The 23,274-nt window shown below is 31.2% G+C and overlaps 4 protein-coding genes across 10 annotated transcripts; 1 reads left to right on the top strand and 3 right to left on the bottom strand.

Moving 5' to 3' along the window:
• Positions 1-381: 381 nt before the first annotated feature.
• On the top strand, positions 382-6,602 carry Gfzf (GST-containing FLYWCH zinc-finger protein). Its single transcript, XM_076382769.1, has 6 exons — positions 382-1,802; positions 5,512-5,653; positions 5,727-5,785; positions 5,871-6,012; positions 6,090-6,207; positions 6,361-6,602. Exons 2-6 carry the CDS (start codon positions 5,519-5,521, stop codon positions 6,600-6,602), a joined length of 696 nt encoding a protein of 231 aa, XP_076238884.1. The 5' UTR covers positions 382-1,802; positions 5,512-5,518.
• Pit (probable ATP-dependent RNA helicase pitchoune) lies at positions 1,761-4,873 on the bottom strand. Its single transcript, XM_076382761.1, has 10 exons — positions 4,679-4,873; positions 4,473-4,574; positions 4,243-4,392; positions 3,910-4,170; positions 3,539-3,853; positions 3,155-3,456; positions 2,919-3,071; positions 2,687-2,857; positions 2,441-2,618; positions 1,761-2,342 (listed from the first exon to the last, which is right to left on the bottom strand). The coding sequence occupies exons 1-10, from the start codon at positions 4,773-4,775 to the stop codon at positions 2,176-2,178; spliced, it is 1,896 nt and encodes a 631-aa protein (XP_076238876.1). The 5' UTR covers positions 4,776-4,873; the 3' UTR covers positions 1,761-2,175.
• Positions 6,603-6,645: 43 nt separating the features above from the next.
• LOC143182029 (solute carrier family 35 member F3) lies at positions 6,646-14,627 on the bottom strand. 6 transcript variants are annotated; one of them, XM_076382763.1, is made up of 12 exons: positions 14,473-14,627; positions 14,213-14,401; positions 13,986-14,137; positions 13,684-13,913; positions 13,460-13,609; positions 13,029-13,376; positions 12,829-12,957; positions 12,547-12,736; positions 12,369-12,458; positions 12,169-12,298; positions 9,402-9,793; positions 8,356-8,491 (listed from the first exon to the last, which is right to left on the bottom strand). In XM_076382763.1, exons 3-11 carry the CDS (start codon positions 14,122-14,124, stop codon positions 9,406-9,408), a joined length of 1,794 nt encoding a protein of 597 aa, XP_076238878.1. In that variant the 5' UTR covers positions 14,125-14,137; positions 14,213-14,401; positions 14,473-14,627; the 3' UTR covers positions 8,356-8,491; positions 9,402-9,405. The 6 variants fall into 6 exon arrangements, with proteins under 6 accessions (XP_076238879.1, XP_076238882.1, XP_076238880.1 ...); XM_076382764.1 differs by lacking the exon at positions 9,402-9,793 and adding an exon at positions 10,528-10,557 and having other exon boundaries at positions 6,646-8,491; positions 14,213-14,627; XM_076382767.1 differs by lacking the exon at positions 9,402-9,793 and adding an exon at positions 10,528-10,579 and having other exon boundaries at positions 6,646-8,491; positions 14,213-14,627.
• Positions 14,628-17,228: 2,601 nt separating this feature from the next.
• Positions 17,229-22,466, bottom strand: LOC143182688 (uncharacterized). 2 transcript variants are annotated; one of them, XM_076383880.1, is made up of 8 exons: positions 22,230-22,466; positions 21,609-21,857; positions 21,376-21,511; positions 19,285-21,265; positions 19,141-19,199; positions 19,002-19,070; positions 18,749-18,867; positions 17,229-17,367 (listed from the first exon to the last, which is right to left on the bottom strand). In XM_076383880.1, exons 1-8 carry the CDS (start codon positions 22,317-22,319, stop codon positions 17,362-17,364), a joined length of 2,709 nt encoding a protein of 902 aa, XP_076239995.1. In that variant the 5' UTR covers positions 22,320-22,466; the 3' UTR covers positions 17,229-17,361. The 2 variants fall into 2 exon arrangements, with proteins under 2 accessions (XP_076239995.1, XP_076239994.1); XM_076383879.1 differs by lacking the exon at positions 17,229-17,367 and having other exon boundaries at positions 18,326-18,867.
• Between the last annotated feature and the right edge of the window lie 808 nt (positions 22,467-23,274).

The raw sequence follows: 23,274 nt of genomic DNA on the forward strand, positions 1-23,274 counted from the left end.
GCGCGCTTCTACCGCCCACTACCATATACGGCCTCTGCGTACGCGCGAATACTGAGGTATACGCCATACCATCGTCGCATACAAGTTGGATAATTCAGGGGCGTAGTTGCCCGACGACAGCGCCCCACGTTTTATCATCGACGCGATTCATGGATCATGATCGCGCGCGCGCAGCATTCACGCACACGCCCCAGAGACAGCTCCCTTTCGTGAAACTCTTTTTATTAATAAGAACGCATCGCGAAACGCGATTCGTTCGCGTACCTTAACGTTGTATAAGAAACCAGAAAATATTCAAGGATACTGAATAGATAAACATAATCGACGTATGATTTTCTGCTTCCTATTAAATTAATCATAGGTTGCAAAGGGGATGTGGTTTCTTCGCGGATTTATTTATACGCTCTAGAATATCACCGCGGTATGTTTTGTTCTTCACAGTAAACATGGACGACTTCTTTTCAAGTTTAAGCAAAATTAAAGTCGGCCGTGTTATACTGAAACACCACGCAGTGTATCTTTAAAATAAACCTTAAGCTATATTTAGATTTCACAGCGTTAACGCGATATTTTAAAGCCGGCCGGCAACTTTATTTTGCGCGTAAACCTTATGGACCAAGGAATCGAATATAATTTTGTATCGCGTAGAAAATGATTGATGTCGAATGCCTATCAGTTTGCCTGTTTTTAATGTAGCCTTATACTTTAGCAATGGCAATAAAGTTATTGCACAACATAGGTGATGGAAAAAAAGACAAAGCTTAAAAAAATCTGCGACGATAATATTGAGTTTCATGCATGTGATCGCTCTGTATCAATAGTGTTAAACTGCGTTATAATCTCGAAGCAAGTACGCTTTAGAATGCATAATTAATGCCTTCTACCTACTTTCAATTTGCTGCCACGCAGAGTATCGCATCATAGATTACTACTACGCATCGATTGATATGCTATGAGCAATGAGACACCGATTAACTTATCGCGTTCATTAACAAAGATGATTAAGAATATACTTAGACTCAATGAAGTTATACGAAATAAATCACAGAAAATCATTTCTTTGGAATGTTTAAGGATGTGAATGCTTCCAAGGAGATCTCAAAAGAAAATGTATCAGTTAAATCAGTACCTCGGCATTTTACCTTTTACAGGTACGCCTATGACACTCGAGACCCACAAAAAGATTGCGTGGGCGAACTTCCGTATTCGTTTCTCAATGAATGGTCCCATGTAATGGGACTGAAGCATCCTTTAACTGATGAAGAATACATACAATATATCATAAAAAATGTATATAGAATTAGAAAGTCTAGATAATAAAAAATTATTGAGATATTCTGCTGTGGTTGAGTTAAAACCTTTTGCTTATCATTGTTGATATCCTATTTTCCTCTTTCTGTTGATGAAATTAATTTTATTGTGTTCCTTTATTCCAATGTGAATTTATTCTTTTTTTAATAGTTTTGGAAAGTGCTGCATCTATATACCACAATTTAATCTGTTGGAAGGCCAGCAATTCCTACAAGTGGCAAGCTATAAAGACGTTGATCGGATACAGCGATCGATTCTAAAGGCTGTCGCCTTAGTGTTCTCCCACGAGCGTTACCTTTGCGCCATATTCAACGCGCCTACACACGTATATTGGTTAATGTAAAGTAGCGTTGACGTCATACAACATGTGCCATACATGGTCCTACTGAGAAACGACGTGGGTGTCATGCGTTATAAAGTGTTTCTCTTGTCATGGACCATCGTTTATTAATCAATGGTTACTTTTTACTATAATCTTCCTAACAAAATTAGTAAGTTGTCTTTAAGCTTACTAAACAATGTAATTAGTATTTTCTAACTCTAGTAGTGTAATCCGATATCGATTAGACATTCAATGTTTTTGAGTCCTTTAAGAAATACTTCTAACTTCGTACACCCGCATCTAAACACATTCGCGATTAATTAGTTCATTTTTAATATGAGATAGTATATACATACGCACATAAATGTTTTATTTACAAATGTTATAAATATTTCTGTACCCTCAACGTGATGCTAATAACATCAAGATTAATCGAAATCATTAAATCGTATAAAGTAATATGAGAAAAATTACGTTTAAACGATTTCTGTATATAAAGTATTAAAAAATAATAAATTCATTACGTATCTTTAAAAGTATAGTTATCTAACGAACTGTCGATTATCTCGTCCACGTTTCTGCACCTGTCGGAAAGTCTTGCTGCGTTGTAATTGTTTCTCTGAACCTGAATTGTTCATGTTCTTAAAGTAACCATAACCACCCCCACCCAATCTCTTTCGTGGCCGTGAATTTTTGCTGACTCCCACTTCTAAGATAATGTTAAGGAACAATTATGTAGAGAAATAATCATTTCGAAAAGCAATTAGATCCATATTAAATAGTAAAAAATAGCTTTAAAAAGGATACTTAAATCCACAGCTGGTGGCACAAGGAATCCAAAGGATTTCGCTACCTTTGCTAAGTCTAATGTTTCAATATCAAAAATTTGTTTCAGGTGGTGAGAATCGTACGCCCTTACGTACGCTTTAAATGCTTCTTTCGCTGACATATTAAGGAAATAATTTTTCGAAATCAACTTTTCTAGCTAAAAAGAGCAATTTATAATTTACTTAAAATTCAATCGTCTAAAAATGACACAACCGAATGATTTACCTGTAATTGAATATCGGCGATCTTGTTCCAAGAGAAATCGAATTCATTTACAGGTACTCGAGCTTGTTTGAGATAACGTAGAAAACCAAGTTCTTCAGGCCTTAAAATTAACAAAGCATGACCACTGCTACCTTCGCCACGAGCTGTTCTACCAACTCGATGAATGTATTCCTGAAATTGTACATAGTATTTTTATAAAAAGATACTGAATTTTGAAAGTTTAATATTTTACCTTAGGATCATCTGGTGGATCGTACTGTACAATCCAATCAACAGCTGGTATATCTAAACCACGTGCAGCTACGTCAGTACAGAGCAGTGTCCCGGAAGTAGCGTTACAAAATTGGAAAAATGTCGTTGTTCTTTTTGTTTGCTTTTGCTTTCCCTGTTATTTGATTAAAAAACTTAATGCAAAACCAGATTTTTCGTTACTAACTACGCATAATAATTGACAGGATATGATCATACATGTATACTTAATACTGGTAAATCGATGTAGTTCAGAAGCTCATGATGATACTTGACCGACATACAAGAACTGAAGAAGACCATAACTTTTTTCTTTCTATTCTTTTTCAGAAAAGTAAATAGAAGTAAAAATCTTTTCTCACTAGGACAAACTACATAGCCCTGTTCCAAACCTTCCACCGTCGCTTTCTCTTTGTCATCATCAACGCCTACATAAACTGGTTCCTTTTTTAAAGCTAAAGTTGTCAATGTTTCTGTCTTTTTAGTTTGCGTTGCGCTGAATAACATTGTTTGCCTTTTTTCTGTAAATACAATATATCACAATTAACGCCGTCGCATCTTCTGTTAATTTATTATTTTTTTTAATTTGTAAGATATACTAACTCGGTAAAATATTAATAATTTGTTTAAGTTCTTCTTCAAAACCAATGTCTAATATACGATCAGCTTCGTCAATAACAAGACACTGAAGATTTTTATATAAAAAGTCTGGAGTGTTTTGCAAATGATCCAATAATCGACCAGGTGTAGCTACAATAATATTAATTCCCTTTGAAAGTTTCTGAGCTTCAGTCTGCCTGTTAGCACCACCCATTAGTAAGCCATATGTATGGTAATGGTATTTCATCAATTCTTTTAAAACCCCAAATGTCTGCATAGACAATTCTCTTGTTGGAGATATAATGATACAACCAGTACCTATAAATAACAATTTAATGAAATAATCATTTATTTTATTGCTATCATTTTCATACCATTGCGGGGCATAAATTTTAGCTTGTAAATCAGTTCCACAGCAGGTATTAAAAAGGCTAAAGTTTTTCCAGATCCTGTTTTTGCAGAGCCAACCAAATCTCTGCCTTCCAATAATGGTGGTATAGCTTTTGCCTGTATTTCTGTCATATTTGTAAATCCCATATCTTGTATTGCTTTCAAAGTATTCTCACATACTGTTCCATCTAATACTTTAAAACTTGTGTCACTTGTTACACTAAAGCCTACTGTAGATCCTGGCACTATGAAGTAAAACCTAGATTAATACTAATATTGTAATATACTTTAACAAAAAATTATGTTATTATACTTACAATTTTCAGTATTATTATGTGCATCATTAGATGCATCATTAGCATTACTTTCTTCTGATATAGAGCCTTCATTTACAATAGTATCATTAGACTCTGTAATTTTATTATCCTCTGTCTCAAATGTTTTATCTGTTTTTTTCTTCTTTTTCTCTGCAAAAATATAAATATATGACATCTATAGATCACTTGTAATTTCATCACCATTTTATAAATAAACATTTATAACTTACTTTTTACTGGCCCATCCTCCATAGCCTGTCGTTTGTTACCATTTAATAGTTTGACCTCATTTTCTGTAGTATTTTCTTCTGAATCCTCAATGGCCGTTTCACCTTTCAATGTGTAACAAATTGCAGTTTAAAGAAAATAATTTCACAGAAATGCATGGCATCGAGTAACAAGTAGTTAACCACATATTCAAGTTTGTACTATTTACCATTCTGTATCTGTTGTTCCCGCTCTTTTAATATCTGCAGCTTCTTCTTCTCTCGTTTCTTAATTTTTCGCATTAAAACTTTATTAGGGACTGACATTTTTATGTAACAAAGAATTCTCACATAAATGTAACAAAATCTCCATAAAACACGTTTCAACCATGTGGTAAACTATCAAAATCCATGCACGAAACTGTTAATGACGAAGAAACACAACTACAAAATTAAGCAGAGCTGGAGCCCTCTACAGAAATTTATAGTTACTACTGTAACTTCGTACAATTGCCACTAGAGGGCCATTGCACTTAATTCTTTCGAAATTTGAATTTAAAATTTAAATTTAAATAGAGATTGGCGGGAAATTATATACAGATTTTTTTTCTTCAATTATTTCAGTTATAAAACATGAAAATTATAAGGATCATTTACGCAATTTCATAGTTACAGGAAACAATATTTTTACAACATCCCAAAACTATTATAATAAATATTAATCGCAGTATAAGAAATAATATTAAGCAAAGTTACACTACTATTCAATTAAGGAATATTTGAAATTGTATACTCATGTAGCACGTGTAATATGTAGAAATAAAAAATATCTAAGGAAATGTAGGCCACTATCGAGGCCTTGAGGAATAAGGAAAGTGAAAGGAGCTTCGTGCAACACGATATATGCAATGTTAGTATAATTTTAGATTCACTGTAAGAATCAGTCAGACGGAAGTATTTTTTGCTGAATACTTTGAAAACAAGTACTGTTAAATAAATATTGCACAAATTTTCATATTATACAGATTTATATAATACTTATTTAAGATATTTTTTGTTGCAGATCAATAATGAAGCTGTACAGTGTATCCGATGGACCACCATCTCTCGCATGTCGTCAAGCATTAAAAGCTTTGAATATTGACTACCAATTAGTTAATGTAGATTTTGGGAAAGGAGAACACATGACAGAAGAATATGAACAGGTGTGCCCTTATTAAAAAGCCTACCTTGCATACTTTTAGTTAATAACAATGCCTTTTTTGATTATTTTTACAGTTAAATCCACAGAAGGAAATACCTGTTTTAGTAGATGATGATCTTGTAATGGGAGAAAGGTATCAATTTTTTTAAATTTAATTTTTGATCATTTCTGTATAAGCTATAATATTTAAACATCTCTTTTACATGTGGATATACTAGTAACGCCATTTTACAATATCTGTGTGATAAGTATGATACTGTTGGCAAACTGTATCCAAAGGATGCAAAAGCTCGCGCGCTTGTTAATCATCGTTTATGTTTCAATTTGGCAATGTATTATAACAGTATTTCTGAGTATGTGGTATGTAATAGAGTGAATAATATAAAAGGTGAGCATTTTACATGTTATATAAATAATATAAAAATGTTCCTTTTCAGATGGCACCCATATTTTTTGATTACAAAAGAACTCCCCTGGGCTTAAAGAAAGTGACGATTGCTTTGAATGTTTTCAATACATATCTACAACGCGAAAATTCAGAATATGCTGCTGGTAGTAAGTACATTAAATTATCATTTAACTTCTGTTTAATAATACTGCTGTATTTTACAAAAAGTAATTGTTCTATGACTTTGGTATCATCTCTATTAGGTAATTTAGTCGTCAGAGTAAAAATAAATATTTATGTTCTTAATAATTATTTAACAGATACACTGACTATCGCTGATTTCCCATTGATTACTGCAACTATGTGTCTAGAGGCAATTGATTTCAAATTAAGTTCTTGGCCTTATGTGGAGAAATGGTACAATAATTTCAAGCAAAAACATCCAGAATTATGGGAAATCGCTGCCGAAGGAATGCGAGAAATTAGTTATTACGAAAAAAATCCGCCTGACTTATCACACATGGATCATCCGATCCACCCGACTCGCAAAAATAATAAATAACAATATTTTCCTTATCTGTACGCCACAACAAATTCTATATACAACGCTAAAGTGTCTATTCACTATTCTCTAAAAGTTAATTTTCTTCAGTAAATTAAACTCCTGTTTTATTGACATAAGTGATACTTGTAATTTGTTATATATTACACTAAATAAAATGACACATTTATGTATGCGTAATAAGTACATAACTACACTGCCTACTATGTCTTTATATAATTACAATACTTTTAGTGACTTTAATATTAATTGACCATATACATCATAAGTTATTTGGTTGAAATGTACATGTTTGGTTCAATTTCGAAATATACGAGTAGTGAAGACAACCCATTATTGTTATTGTTATTGTTATTGTTATTGTTTTTGTTATTATAAAAGTTATTATTTTTTGGTTTTGCATGCTTCAATTATAAATTTCTGTTTCAATGATCTTCTTTATTACTCCTCAGTAATAGTTTAAAAAATTTCAACGATTTAAAACAGAAATTATTTATAAAATTATGCAAAACCATTACATATCCCAACTTGTGAAGTAAAATTAAAATCTATTAAAGTTATGAATTGATAGTTTAATAATTACTATACTACATGGTTTTAATTGAGCGAGTACCCTAATTTTGTACGATGTTAAGTAAAGATCGGCGACGTATTTTATGAGTGAAAACACTTTGGTAAAGTATAGATGCTTTTTATGGAACTAGTTTGATTGAACTATTCATTTCATTTCACTTATAAAATAACACTGTACACGTGTAAATATACATTCAGAAGCAATGTAATAAAATAATAGTTAAGTAAAAGTATACATCAGGTAATGAACTTGCAATAGTGATCAAAGAAGAATGTTGCCTACCCGCGTATCTACTGCTGTTATATTTGATTGTCTTTATATTTTACAATTATATTTTACAAATTATAGTATACTAATACTGATAATTAGAAACTTCTATTAGAAGACAAAGTGTATTCAGAAATGAAAGTTATGGTGAGGAAAATTTACACAATTACAAAAAATTAAATATAAAGATATATCATTTGATGGTTTCTTATTGTTAAATGCAGTTTTCTTATTTATTATTTGAACTAGATTGTAATGAAAATTTTATGAATACGTGCTGTTGATACAATAAGTGGAAGTTAACATCAAACAAATGAAGTGTATTGCTAGATATCAATACGTGTGTAATTGACTTGCAAAATTATTCAATGCACATATTACAGAAAATATAATATATTATGCACAGTATCTACTCGATTCAACGTTTTTCTTTCCGCGATATTACTTATGATAAAACTTTAATGAATATTAAGATTAGGATTTTAAAAATACTTGAACACATTTGTAAACGATTCTACTTTCCTTGAGTCTACTATTTAAAAATTGTTGGAACAGTATATAGCATTTTGATATCTCTAAAATAAAAATATTTACATTCCCAGTTAGTATCCAAAACAATAAAATATTATTATCTCAGGTATTATCATTTTGTTCAATGTGCAACTAAATATTTGACATTCAAGAATTTAATATTCAAAGATATGTTTAAATTTTAAGAAGAATAAGGGAACTAATATTTGGCTACTCAGATGAGATCTTCCAGAGGTTTTAGAAAAAAATTATTTTTTTCTTAAAGAAGTTTACAAACTTTTAAAAAAAAATAACAAAAAATTTTGATAGATTTTTGTTATACTTAAGAATCCATTTCAACGTGCACGCATTATTTTTTCGAGAAATATATTGTACCTGTAATTTTGATGACGATACATCTGGTCACCGAACTCTTCCTGAGGGTGAACGAAGATGTGATTTTATATAACCAGTGCGATAATCGATTACATCACGTTGCGTACCCCCTGGTACCCCATGTCCATGTCTTCTACTCCACCTGCAATTAGATATCATATTAGTTATATCGTTTTAAGATCTTCCGAGGCTGAAATTTCAATTTGCATGCAAATAATCACATTGTTTTTCATTCTGAATATGAAGTAGCCAACTCGTAGAAATTTCTCAAAAAATTTCTACAAGAATGACTTGAAATACCTTTTGTTTAAAAATTTATGGAATATTCCTATATTCAACACAAATAAAGTTTATAAAATAAAGCTTTAGATCTTAGAAATTTAATATAATTTCATGAAATTATCCACAAATTTTGGTAACTGTTATAAATGATAATCTGAATTAGGAACAAAGTTTGTCACAAGAGACACTGAGCAACATGACAGTAGGTCACGATGCCTCATTCCATGATGTCAATTACACATAAAATGAAAATTTTGCTTCATACATTGAGGAGTACAACATAGAAGTACTGGAAGAGTTTCCTATTAACTACAGGTAGACAAACGCTAAAAAATAATACTCAAAGAGTTTCTAAAATCATTCCTTAATGCAAGCACACTAATGGGTACAAGTACACTACAAGAAAGTAGTACTTGTAAGTAATAATTTCAAACATAGTCTACCAATAAATTAGCAATTCAAGGGGAATACATATCATACATATACAAATTGGCTTCGCTTGTATAATATAAAATGTTTGATATACTCAAATAACTTCAAACGCGACTTCTCCTCTAATCCATAACTCATTAATCATTGTCAAGTGTTTAGAGTGTATAACAGAACTTAAAGCTCACAGTTACAAACATAATTACAAGATTGATCTCAGTACGTCATATTGAATCATTTATTCTTTATCATTGAACAGAAGTTCTTGAGTCTAGGCGCCTTATGTAACGATGACAAGAATACAGAGCCTCGATTCGCCCCTTTAATATTTTCAGTCATACCTTTTCATTGGTTCTGAAGGCCAGGAAGATGGGAACGTTGACAATTGTTCGTTGTGGTCAAGGTGAAGGTCGGGGTTGAGGTCGAGGTGGAGGTCGAGGTTGAAATGGAAATGGGAGCGCGACGAGATTGGGACTCGGAGTTCGCTGTGTTGTTCTGTTGAGACGAATTTGTATGCCGATGCGTCAGATTTGAAGCTGTCGTCACCGGTGCTTCACTGGACGACTGGTTGCTGTTACTCTGGCTGTTGTTATTGCTGTTAATAGGTAGCAGCATTTGACCGTCACCATGAGCCGTCGACACCCCATAGCTTCGGAGCCGGTATTGCCGTTGCTGCATCGAGGAACACCGACTTCTAGCAACAGTGGTCCTGCGTTGCTGGGTGCCCGTGGTACTGCATATATTAATCCCAGGCTTTCATCAGTATTTTGATTACTTTCCATAAGGACCTGTGCACGGCTTCTTTTCGATGTCATCTTGATATATATCGTTTCATTGCATCTTTTTTTTTTATTTAAATTATGTATATGTTAATAGTTCATGGTGAGATTACATCACTTGATAATATCTGACATCACATTATCGATAGGCAAGCTTTTTCTGTATAGTTTGTGAGTACATTAAGCTGTACATTTACTTGCAATATTATACTGTTTCTTATTCTACTGACATACACGTTGGTACAATTTCAAATGAAAGGAAGACATATGGTACACATGATACATGGTGTGTTAATAAATAAAAATTGTATGGTCACAGAAGCAAAAATTCCCATGCTCTTTAATTAATAGAAAGAGGCTGATGCATTTATAAATTAAGATCAACGCACACTTCCACAGACTCAAAATTGACACAGCAAAAGATATATCATGCATCCTTTGATATTTTGTTGTTTGTTATTTACAAAAAATTCATCATAAGTGTTACATAATACTCCAGTATAATTAAGAATTCAATAGCATCGATGATTAATTATAAATTCAAAGAAAAAACGGATTGAACAGTGTAACAAATTTAATTTAAATTTAAATTTAAATTTAAAAAACTAGGAGATTTTTAAATTCAAAGTAAGTATGATGAATTTTTTATATAAATAACACACGAAACAAAGGCGATGTATTTTCTTACCTTAAACAGTGACTCATGAGGACTATGTTTCTGTAACAGCATATAATGGATCCTGATTGTTGGGAAGCGAGTGATGAAGTGTTGACGTTGATTCACACAGAACACAACAAGCAGCTCAAGCAATTTTGTAATAATTTTTATGTAACTGAATGCTTGAATGCGAATTCGAAATAATTTGAATAAATTTATCTTGATTGATTTTATATTATTTCTGTAGTGTGATACAGAAAAAGAAAAATATTAAAATCTTCACTATTGTTTCTTATCATTACTTTTTTAAAAAAATGAAGAACATAAATGTAAGCTTTCTCTATCCATTGCTATTATTATAACAATGGCACTGTGGTAATCATAAAAATATTTGCAGAGTATTAATAAAATGAAAATACCACGAAACTGAAACAAAAAAGTGTCTGTATTAAAATGCTGACAAAATACTTAAACGAAAATAAAATACGTGGAAATATGTATCTTGTAAAATACCTTAGATAAAGAAGTTTTGAATATAAATGTAGTAAGTTCAATAGACACCTGAATATTTTATGTTATAGTATTATAATGTTATGTTATAATTGCATTGTTTTAGGAACCGAATAATATTTTAGTTAACGTCGGTAATTGTTAACTAAATAACAATATTCTAACGAATTGCGTAAGTAATTGTATAAGCCTGCTTACATGTAATATTATCGTCTTAATTACGCAAAGACTTAAATACTTCGTTTTGTTATGCAATCCTATTGTTTGTCTTAACTACAAAAAGTATTCATTTATTTATTATACTTTAAACCTGTTGCATATTCCAGGCATCCTGTAAAACAATATCAATTCTGCTTTTTAAATTTTGTCAATTCAAAAAATACGGGCAAAGTACCTCTAAATGCCAAAAAAAATTCTACACTTTGCTTTGAACGTTTTCTATATAGCAAAAACATTAAAATATTAAACAAACTGTTTAATTTAAAAAGACATCCCACAATTTAATTAAGCAAGAAAGCTTTTCTTTTTTAATTTTACCCAAGTGAGTTACCTATGTATATGTATTATTACAAAATAGGAATGCATGTAATAATAGCATCCTTTTGATTCGAAGACTGTATTATTCATATATTCTTCTTTAAGCTCTAGTTCTTGATGAAGTATTTGCGATGCTGAGAAGCGCTATAACTGTTGATAATTTTATAGACAATGTTGATATGCATTATATGTATGATCAAGTGATTTGAAAATAAATTGCCTTTGAATTTTTGTTACATAAATTGTTTATAAAGTGAATTTTGATACGCTCTGAGGATATTGAGAAACAAAAATAAAGAATAGATATATATAAGTATTTATAGGCAATTATGTGTCAAGCATATCCTACATCAGTGAAACTACACGCTGCTTCTAATTAGGTGCAAAACAAGATAAACATTTCGATAATCTTGCAAAAATAGAAAGAAGAAATATATAAATATATAGAAATATAAATATAGTATACACACGCGAGGACGTGCGCGTGTATATGTGAAGAATTAGAGACAAACATAGGACGCTTAGAAAATTTACTACGAAACTAAAGGCTAAGAAAAAAATGAACTTGGAAGTAATGAACATACCACAAAATTATCTTTATAGAATATATTTAAAATAACATACCGGAGAAGTCTAGTTATATAATCGGGCCAGTTATCCGGGAACATCACGAGGAAGAAACCAACCGCTATAAAGATCATACCCGCCAATTTCATGCCCATAAAATGTGCTCCATACAAAACAACATCCAATGCTGTAAAATGAAGATATTAATTAACGATTGAGTAATAATAATAATCAATATAATAGTATAATTATTATACCTGCAGATACAGGTACAGCAGTGATCAACCCCAATGTAATGAACAAGTCATACGTTAGAGCAATACTGAAGTTGCCAAGCATATTTGCAACTGTAAAAAAACGGTACAGTACAACTGTAAACTCATTTTAAACTTAAATAAAAAATTTGAAAATGTATCAGGCGGTAGAGATGCGAACCTAAATGAAGAATACTTGCTGAAAGTAACGCTGTCCATGGTAATCGTCCCCAATGTACACTTTCCACTCCAGAAAAATACAAGGTAAGACAAATTGGCCATAATAATGCCGCGTTACACAATCCGATAAGAGAAAAGAATAAAGACATTTGACCAAATGTTGTTTCTCCTATAACTTTTTTAAACAGCACCTGGTTTAAAATTACATTATCTCTTTTACATCACCTAATCTGTTTTCTGATTTTATAAGAAAAAATGGACAAATTCTTAATTGAATTTTTACCTTATAAACCGCAGAACCAGCTGCTGCAGACGTTGCCAAAACGACACCTCCCAAGGTCGGACTTCCGGTTATTCCATCCATGTATGCTAAAAGTGCAATCCCTGTATTGCACAAAATTACTGCTACTATCTGTAATTTACTCGTTCATTATTATAATACTGTAACGGAGCATTATAATCCCCTTAAAAAATCTTACTAACCCTTACACCAACGAACTGTTCATGAAGAATAACCCATGATAACAAATAAACGCAAGACACGTTCGTTGCGAAAAGTGCCATTACATCGGTAGCTAGTAGTATCCTCAGTGAGTAAATATACATGTAATTTGTAACAACCCAAAGTCCACAAAAAAGACTACATCTGATCAAAAAACGACCACCTGTAAACCCCTTATCGCGAAATCCTCGTAAACTCTCTGCAATTATTTCTGATGGACTTGTACATTTAATTCTTATAGCTTGGCAAAGGAAGTAAACTGGGAAGTAAAGAATTTCCCAGTTGGTACAAAACCAAGTTGTAAAGAAAGGAGCATTGTATGGTATTGTCTGAAAAAATTGAAAAGTATTATTACAATATTATTTTACATTATAAACTAATTAAAAAACACACACAAATAGAAAACACTTACATGCTGATGGCGTAATCCAGTCACAGATGAGTTTGAAGGTGATGAATAACTTGGACTTTCAAGTTTATGAAAATACAAATATTTAATACAATGTGTTGCACCAACCCAACTTGCTGTAACACATATCGTGACACACACTCCAAAATATATCTGCAATAACAAAACATGTAATGTTGAGTCTTTCCAAAAACTATTACAAAAGGAAAATATAAAAAGGAAACAACCTTTTTTGCAGATTCAGCACAACAAGATGCATAACAGGCTGATAAAGAATTGGGCCTTTGATGATAAGTAACTGCAGGTGGATTCACATGAGATTGAACCTGAGTTTGACCTACATTATGTCCTTGATTTTCACTTGTTCCTCCAGCAATACTTCCCCCTGTTTCCAAAGGACGACAAGTTGGTGCAGAATCACCGCCAGTAACGTTGCACCCTTGTTGTTGCTCACAGCCTAAATAAAATAATAGTTAATAAAACGTTTTGGAACACACAGATAATAAACTTAAGTGTACATTATAATTACCAGAATTGTCATGAGTTGTTTGACCAGTGTTGCTTTGAGAACCATGGTTCTGCTGACTGCCACCAAGAACAATACTTGGAGCATGAGTTTGTTGAGGATGAAATATTGTTGGAATGTCCCCTGCTCCTCTGCTACCCATGCTTAAGTTTGTTCTATGAAAAATGAATAAAAAAAACAGAGTCAGATTTAAAAGTAAATAATTCTTGAAATCACTGGCCTTGGCTCACCTTCTTCACATTTTTTGTCGAAGATTACGACGTGCTTGAAATTCGATGTACCCATTATTCAAAATCCTAGAGATCACTCATTTCACATCGTACGCGCTGTCACTTCGATTTTACTATAATTCCATTGCAAAATAATTTCATTCTTCGTCTCCCCATCGGTCTTTTAGATCAAAGTGTTTTATGGCTGCCCTATTAACGGAATCTAATAATGTAGTAGGTAGCGGGGCATTTGTAATCCGCTATTATTGAGCAGTTATCACATTTTATGAAATAAACAAAGTGTAGCGTTACTGTTGAGTGTCAGCGAACATCTCCAATCGCTGGTCAATCGTTTGATCGCGTTCGAAACACAGTCCCAATTCGAGCCTCGGTTCTTGCTGTTTATGTAAATTCTATGCAGTTTACGTTAATGATCTTCGAGTAATTTTACGTATACTGTGTCACGTCATTGATTACCAGTAAACTTTATATGTGCTACTACCATTTGGAACACCCTTACCGCGTCTGCGCTCCTTTCGCAACCTACCCGCTTCATTGAAGTTTGAAACAGTACTATTACTATTACTATCATAATTAAATTAAAAAATATGGTACCTCCTCCTCCTTAATAAAATTTTTTGAAAATTTAATAACACTTTTTTACCAATATATTTTTTTTTGTAACTTCGACCCCTTTCGAAAAATGGAACCGGATACTCCCGCATTTCCCTTCCTCCATGACCAAATTTTTTGAAAATTTTCACTTTATCACACAATTTTTTCTAAATTGCTTTTGGAATATAGTATAGTATCCTGTCGGGGTAATACAAAATAATGTGAAATAATTAAGACAAAAATACTTTATTCTTTATTTTTCTGAAATAAGAGATTTGATTTATTTCAAATAACGTGTGAATTAAATATTACCGTACTTGTTTCTTATTAATACTTGAGGTTTTTCTTTTGCTATGTCTAAACAGTCCAAAACCTACTTGTGTTATTTTGTAAAAAAATTTAAGTACAAATATACAATTATGCACATAGTACAGTCATACACAATAATAATAATTCAACTAGTAAATTACAGATGGTTGAAAGTATTAACATTGAATTGAATATTATTGAATGAACTATGCATAACATCAAATATAAGTATAATCAATAAAGCACAGTAACTGTAATATAATTTTGCATATTATTTTAATAAAGATTGTGCATGGTACAATCCAGTACAATCTACGATGAAGTTCCATCTGCATTTACTATAATGATACAAAATTAGTCAAATAAATCAAATATTATAACAGTCATGATTAAATTTATGGTTTAATCAGTTTTATTATAGAATAACACTGAAAGATGAAATTTATGAAATAATTATAGTATTGTTTGAAAAGGAGTACCGTTTTTTTATATTATAATTGCATTACTTATTTCACTAAAAGTAGTTTTATATGTGTAGACAGGCTGAGAATAAAAATTACTAAAATTTGAACACAAAAAATGTCCAAATTTTTAAATGTTCTTATTTTTAGAACATGAATACTTATCATTTATGCATGTGAGTAGTTATTTGTGTTATTCTACAATAATTGATTCGCTTATTATTAATAAGGCAGTGAAAGTCTTTCTGTGTATCACATTTTTTAATGATAGATAAATTTAACAGTTTTTAAGTTACTTTTGAGCTACTCTATGTTCATAACAATAACGTGTCTATTATTCAACTCTTAGAGTTGATATCTGCAATACATGCTTAGAGGCATATAAGTGAAGAGCACAACAAATGTAGTTTTATCAATGCAAAGCAATATGCTGTTCTCTTAATAAACACTTGAAAATATATCATTGTGATATGATGAACTAAACATAAATCATAACACACATGTAGTACTATGATGCATTGATTACTTTACACTTATCAAAATTGTATCTTTTAAAATCTAGTGTAGGTTTCACAATATCTTTGATATAAAAATTTCTACCAGAAGAGGATATAAATGTAGTCTTCTTTTTATTGAATTAAAAATAGTATTTACATCTTCATAGATACTATGAAGAATGTAATTTAAGTTTATGTTTGTTAATATACTGGCTAACAGAGTTGTATATTGGTAACATGTAGTGATGGTATATACTTTAATATGTATTTTACATGCTATTCATTAGAAAATAAAGTAGGTAATATGTATGATAGTAATAAGTAATTGCTAGACAAAATTTTAATTAAATATCATGTAAAATACAAAAAAAAATTCTTAAGATTCTGTGATCATATAGTGTGACAAAAAATAGTAAAAAAGAATAGAATAAGACGCTATCACAATCTACCGAAATTAGTGTCGTATATGATTCTAAAAACTGAATCCTTAATAGTAATCCTAATACAAATGTACAGAATTTAAATATGTGCACAAATACATTTTGTTAAAATAATAATTTACACTGTTTATTTTGCATTCTAAACGTAGAACGGTATATATAGAAAAAGACATTTTAAAGCTCACTGTGTCCCTTAATTTTTATAAAAAATTTGTGTTTACTATTTTCAAACAGTATAGTAAAAATATACTGTACAGTAAAAAATATATTTTAATAAAGTCACTTATGTTACTATAGGTATCATATTATACAGTATATTCTGTGTCTTAGTAATATTTACTCAGTTTACACGATATATTACTTAATTCTCACTCTGCACACGCTTATTAACAATAATCTTATTTACAATTGATGTATCTATCCATATAGAACTCTTCTAAAACAATAAATATACTTAGGTTTACAAAAGATGACTTTGGGATTATCAATGATTCTTATTTATTAAATGAGTGACTGATGTAAATTATTTACAAATACTTCAACACAACAAATGATTTAATATAATCACATGTAATCAACTATCTACTATGATGCTTAACAATAAATAATTAGATACAATCATACATAAGCTGATTTGAAATTTCGATATTGTCTTCTATAATCTTATTTTCTTTTTTTTTTATGCTACGTCACACTCCAAATAAAAACTTCACTACACGAGTGCAATCTTTAATAGAATGCAATTTTTAATGCATTTTATCTTCCTATGCTGACAATAAAATAGGAGGTAAGATGAACAGCTACGCACTCTTCGTATAAATATGCAATCAGGAGAACACACGTTTACTTTATTCCTAAACAAAAAAAAACATCACGTTTATCGTCTCCCAGCGAAAATTGTACTTTATATAAATCAATCAGAAAAGTCTAAATGTCTTATACTTCATAACGTCTATACTCTACTACTAAAAAGAAAATAAATGGTTTTCAATGAATAGTACTTTTTACAAATTCTTAAAACATCTGTTACTACTTTCCTGAAATTGTGCAGATTTCACTTATTATTCACAATAAATCACTGTACTTCTATAAACGATACCTTCACACAGTAATTAATGGATTATAATATAAATAATCCTTTATAAAATAAAAACTTTATTAAGAGGGACATCCTTCGAAAATGTTTATATTTTTCAGTCATTGAAAAACAAAATTAAACGTATGTATAATAAGCCTAAACATCATATAAACCTATACAATTTTCTATGCAATTACATGCAATTGTAGTGTCCTTTTGTAAAAGAAAAAATGTGTAATATGTTGCCCTATTTGAGACTTCATACTCTTAATTTTATATACAAATTTTATTTCGCAGTTATATAATAGTTTAATCGTTTTATCCCGTATGTATTAATATGATACATTAATTCACGTTTAATCAGAATATCTGATTAAAATATTAATTTTTTTACTCTTTAAAATATAATCGAATTATTATTGATCATTGATTGTAGTTTAAACAAGAAAGAAATATTACTGAGTCTTCTGAATAATTTGTTGAGTATTTATAATTTTATACTCCTATATTCATTGCAATTTTAGATATAAATAAATACACAGTAATTTTTAAAAAAACAATAAAACCAACAAGAAAAATCATCGTTTGTTTATAATACATTCAGATTATTTCTGAGTGGTCAAACAGTAGAAACAATCATGCTGAATATTTTCCAAGAATTAAATATTTCCACATATATTATAAAATGGTAAATGTTTAGATCAAAAGTTCCAGTATAATTAAGTGTTTTATATTTATAGTGTACTTGGCAAGTTTCGAAAGCTAATCATAATAATAATTGCAACATCCTAATGTATAATAAGTTTTTCATCATCTCGTAATATCAGAAAAGTTTCTCTATAAGCTTATTATGCTAAGTATAAAGTATGTACATTCCTTTAATTTGCTACTTCTCTTTAATATATATTCAAGTAATAGACGCATCGACAGTTGCTCACGATATTTAAATTATTAAATGCAATTAATTAAATGAAAAGAAAAAATATTGGCAAAGTACAATCATAAATATGTAAGATGTTACAATATCAAGCTTACATGTAAATATTATTTTTCTAAAAAATCCGGACAGATAAATTATGTACACTTGATAAAGCATAACATTTATACTATAAAGTATGTTCAATATTTGTTAGAGGCAAACTAACTTTGTGCTTTACCTTGCGGCCCTGCCTTTTAGATGCCTTTCGCGAGGTTTTTGACTCTCTAGTATCTTGCACTTGCTTATTGAGACCCAGTCTAAATCGTACAGGTACCTTTGAGTCGAGAGTACTATCATCTGTAAAGAGATTAAAATTATTGTATTTATTGTATCAATTCTACAAAAACGGCTGTAAATAAAGATGAATATGAAGTGACAAAAAATATTGAATTTGAATAATTTTCTATTAAGAAAAATAAAGATATACGAACCTTCTGAATCATGTAATTCAGGTATTGATCGATGAAGAACGGTAACCCGTCGAACTTCCTTTTGATTAGCTGCAAAATATTTTAATATTATTTTTAATACCATAAAACTCTGAGAATTTAAATTTTATATATTACTTACATTTCTCATCTACTTTAATTAAGTGTCTTTGATTTGCTTTTGCGTTACTTTTAACAACCCTGAAAAAAGAAATAAAACAGTTAGATTAACATGTCTTAAGAAATTTCGTCTTAGTAAATTTCATTAATAATTAAATACACTTACTCATTGACAACTCCTTTGAAAGCAGACTGCACCAATCTTGCAGACTGAATTGGCACTGTTCTATTTAATCTTTCTGCTCTTCTTCTGCTCAGTTCAGTTCTTAAGTCACTCTCTTCATCAACTGTTATGTCTTCAAAGATGGCATCCACATCCTCACTTGGTCCATCCGAAATAACATCCTTGCGTTTTTTACATTTCTTATCTTTTCCAATACGCTCAGAGAGTGGAAGTTCACTCTTCAATTTTCCCACTTGGTACAACTCTTTGTCGCGCTTTTTCTTTTTTTTCGAGGTTCTTTCTTTCTCTACTTTCTGCGGCTCCACATCAATACACGAATTGACTGAGCTCGTGATAGCAATAGGCGAAGTATTTTCCATGCTTTCCTCAAATTCTTCAAAGTCATAATGAGTATCTAAACACAAATCTGTATCCTGAATATCATAATCCTCTGCAACTTTATTCATCTTTCTTGTATTTGCTGATTGAGGTTCCCCCCCTTCTAAAGATTCTATTTTCTTACTTGTGTTTTCTTTTTTACTTAATTTAATTTTCTTATTCACGTTTATAGGATCTATAGGCCTCGTAGATTCGAATTTTCTCCGTCTAGCCTCTAATACAGGATCACTAATCGTGTCAGTGGTCTCTTTTTCCACAGGAGTAGTCTTTTCAAAAGTTTCCTCTTTTTGTTTCACTTTTATACGATTCGTTTCTGGAGACAGTCTGCCTTTAAGAATAGGAGAAGATTCTTTCGCATACAATGGACTATCGGTTCCATCTGGAGTTACGGATCGTGGGCCATGCTTCCGAGGTAATTCTTTGGGTGACCATCTGGGAGATCTCCTTCGTCTTGGAGAAGTACGAGGAGAATTTCTAGGCGATGACCACGGTGACCTGCGTGGTGATAATCTCGGCGATCTCGTTCGTGGGGAAACTCTTCGGGGTGACATTTTTGGTGACATTAAACGCGATGAACCTCTTCGAGGAGACAGCCCGGGAGATTTCGATTTTGGAGATAGCCTGCGGGGAGGTGATACTCGTCTCGGAGATAATTTAGGTGTTCTCGATCTTAAAGGTGATCTTGATTGAGGGGACAGTCTGAGTGGTGAAAATTTCGGCGAACGCGACCGTGTCAACCTTGGAGACCTCGTCAATGATGATTTAGGTGAACGCCTAGGAGATCTGGAATGCGGTGAAAGTCTTGGCGACCTTCCTCTTGGAGACAATTTCTTAACAGGTGATCTTCTTATTGGGGATTTATTTGGAGATCTACGCGGAGATAGCCGTGGTGATCTAGATCGTGGCGACAGTTTAGGTGATCGTGAACGTGGTGAATATCTTACTGGGGACTTTCGGGGTGACCTGTATCTTGTTACATCTCGCTGAGACTTTTTCGACTGTCTGATAGGAGATCTTCTTGGAGATCTCCTGGGGGATTTTTTTCTTGATCGCGATCTTGGCGACAATGATCTACGTTTTTGTAAAATTCGATTGGTATGAGGGGACATAGATCGTCTTTCATTCTTTAAACCTGTTACTGTTGGAGCTGGACTGTGACTACCTTTTCTGTTATTACTGTCTTCTGTCCTATTTTTTTGATTCGTATTCCTACCTATATCATCTTTCTTTATAGACTCTTTGCTATCTTTTTTATTATTTCTTTTTTCTTTCCTTTCAGATGGTTTATCAACATTCATCTCTCTTTCCATTTCATCCATTAAACGTTCTAAACTATCTTCTTCTTCGAGATCAGCCATTAAAAGAATATCATCATCATCATCATTAATATCATCTTGATCTTCTTCAGTTTTCTTCAAACTTTCTACAGTTTCTGTTTGACTTTCAGCTACTGCAGAAGGTGTTTCAACTTCCACCCCATCTTTTTCAACTGTTTCTGTTTTTGCAATTATGCTTCTTTGATCTTTGTTATCTTCATCATCTGAACCACTGCCATTGTCTTTGAAACGTTGAAACTTTGAAACTTCTGAAAAAATTAATTTCATACAGTGTTTTAAATGTAAAGAAAAAAATAGACAAATCATAAAAATTAGAACACTAAACATATTCAAAATATAAGTACACTATTTTATGTACCTGTTGAATAAGATTCAACAACTGGACCAGTCTTTTCTGTTGAGTGAGCAATATCTGTTTGTTGAAGTAAAGAATGTTCATCCACAGGAACTATTGCTATCAAGTTTGGATTACGTGGACTCTGGTAATACAAATTCTGAAAATAAAGCCAGTTATATTTATAATTCGTATTCACAGCCTCAAATTTGTTTTAAAATATTTTCCTTAAGGTATAACTTATATCTGAAACATACCCCATTCTGTCTCTGCTGTAGTCTGTTAGGAAAATATCCTCCCCTTCGTGGAAGTCGTTGTCCTTTATATAATGGGCGAGCTGTTTGTGTTATTTCTGGGACTATCTTCTTTATTTGGGGTAGAGATTGTTTTTTGCTGTGTACAGTATCTTTTGCCCTTAAAGACTGAAGAGCTGCTAAGCGTAGTGCTTCTAAATCTTCGTCATCTTCATCATCATTCTTTGTACTTTGTTGTGAAGGTATGACCACCTAAAATAAATAACAGCAAGATTAGTATCAATACTATAATAGTGTACAATTCTTTCTACACTCTTTTATTTTACATAAACATACAACTAATCTGTTATAACAGTGTTCAACCACAGTGTATTCCAGATTTCTTCATCTTAATGATAGCTTGACAATGATTAAGATATACATATAAATAAATAGTTAAATCGTACTAAAAAAACATCGCGAGGAAATGAATTTATTATCAATATTTGAACTATTCTAAAGCTTTTTCATACGTAACTTGTGACAGTGTTACGAGCACGTTTAAAATACTAATCAAGTATCAAGTTACTCATTTAGTAAGGAATTATTTGTCGCGGTTAATACGGTCATTATATTTCAGCTCACCTTTTGGCGATAATCCATTTTATCCGAGTAACAATTGTGGAAAAACTTGTAGTTCTCACTAACAACACGAAGGTCCTCCACCAATTGCATTAATAACTTTATACCGATCCTGTGAAAGTACGATTCACCTTATGAGCAATCACAATTTACATTACTGTTACATTGCAAAAACAAACATTTCTTTCCACCAATTATTTTTGATAATTATAAATTCCACGGATAAAGTTGCACACTTTGTTACCCCCCACCACATATAAATAAAAATGGCGTAAGCACTCATCAAATCAAAGGTCTTAGACTATGACGTTGTATAAGATACGCCATCCACCATTGATTTCGTGCTACGTATTGAATTTGTTTTCAATGAAACAGTCGTTTACATTTACAAAACAAAAATTGTATTTTCATTGATTGTTATATAGAAATTACATTGCTGTAATTTAAAAAAATAAATTGTACTTGTATTAAAAATGAATACAAAGTAATGCTAACCTGTAATTTATTTTTAACTCTGATAATTTGAATTTGAATTTTTTAACATTAATACTATTAATATTATTTTAACATTAACAATATTAGACTTATTATTTTAAATCATTACTCAGGGAATGTAGGGATATTTTCAGATATTTTACACCGTTTTGTTGACAGGACAATTTTAAACTTTTGAAAAAATAACGAACAAATAATTTAATTCAAAATTTCCGTTGAGTTTTATGTGGTTTTTTAACTTTTATTAATCTAACTTTCACATAGGAAAGATAATGTTTTTCAAATTACATAAAACATACATTTCAGAAAATTCATCTTTTACATTACAGTTTTTACTCGTTACAGATGGGTGGCTATCAGTAAATGAAATTCAAGTTTATAACGAGAAAACACTGTATCTCCTGTATGTGCCTACAATTACTGTTTTTAATTAATGATTACCTAGCCATATGTACAAATAGTTTTGAAAGTTAATGATTTTTAAATTACACCTTTATATCTTTTTAAAAGATTTGAAATTTTGTTCTCACATAGCTTGAAATTTAGAAACACA

This window comes from Calliopsis andreniformis, chromosome 8, assembly GCF_051401765.1.
Source record: "Calliopsis andreniformis isolate RMS-2024a chromosome 8, iyCalAndr_principal, whole genome shotgun sequence".
NCBI classification, from domain to species: Eukaryota; Metazoa; Arthropoda; class Insecta; order Hymenoptera; family Andrenidae; genus Calliopsis; species Calliopsis andreniformis.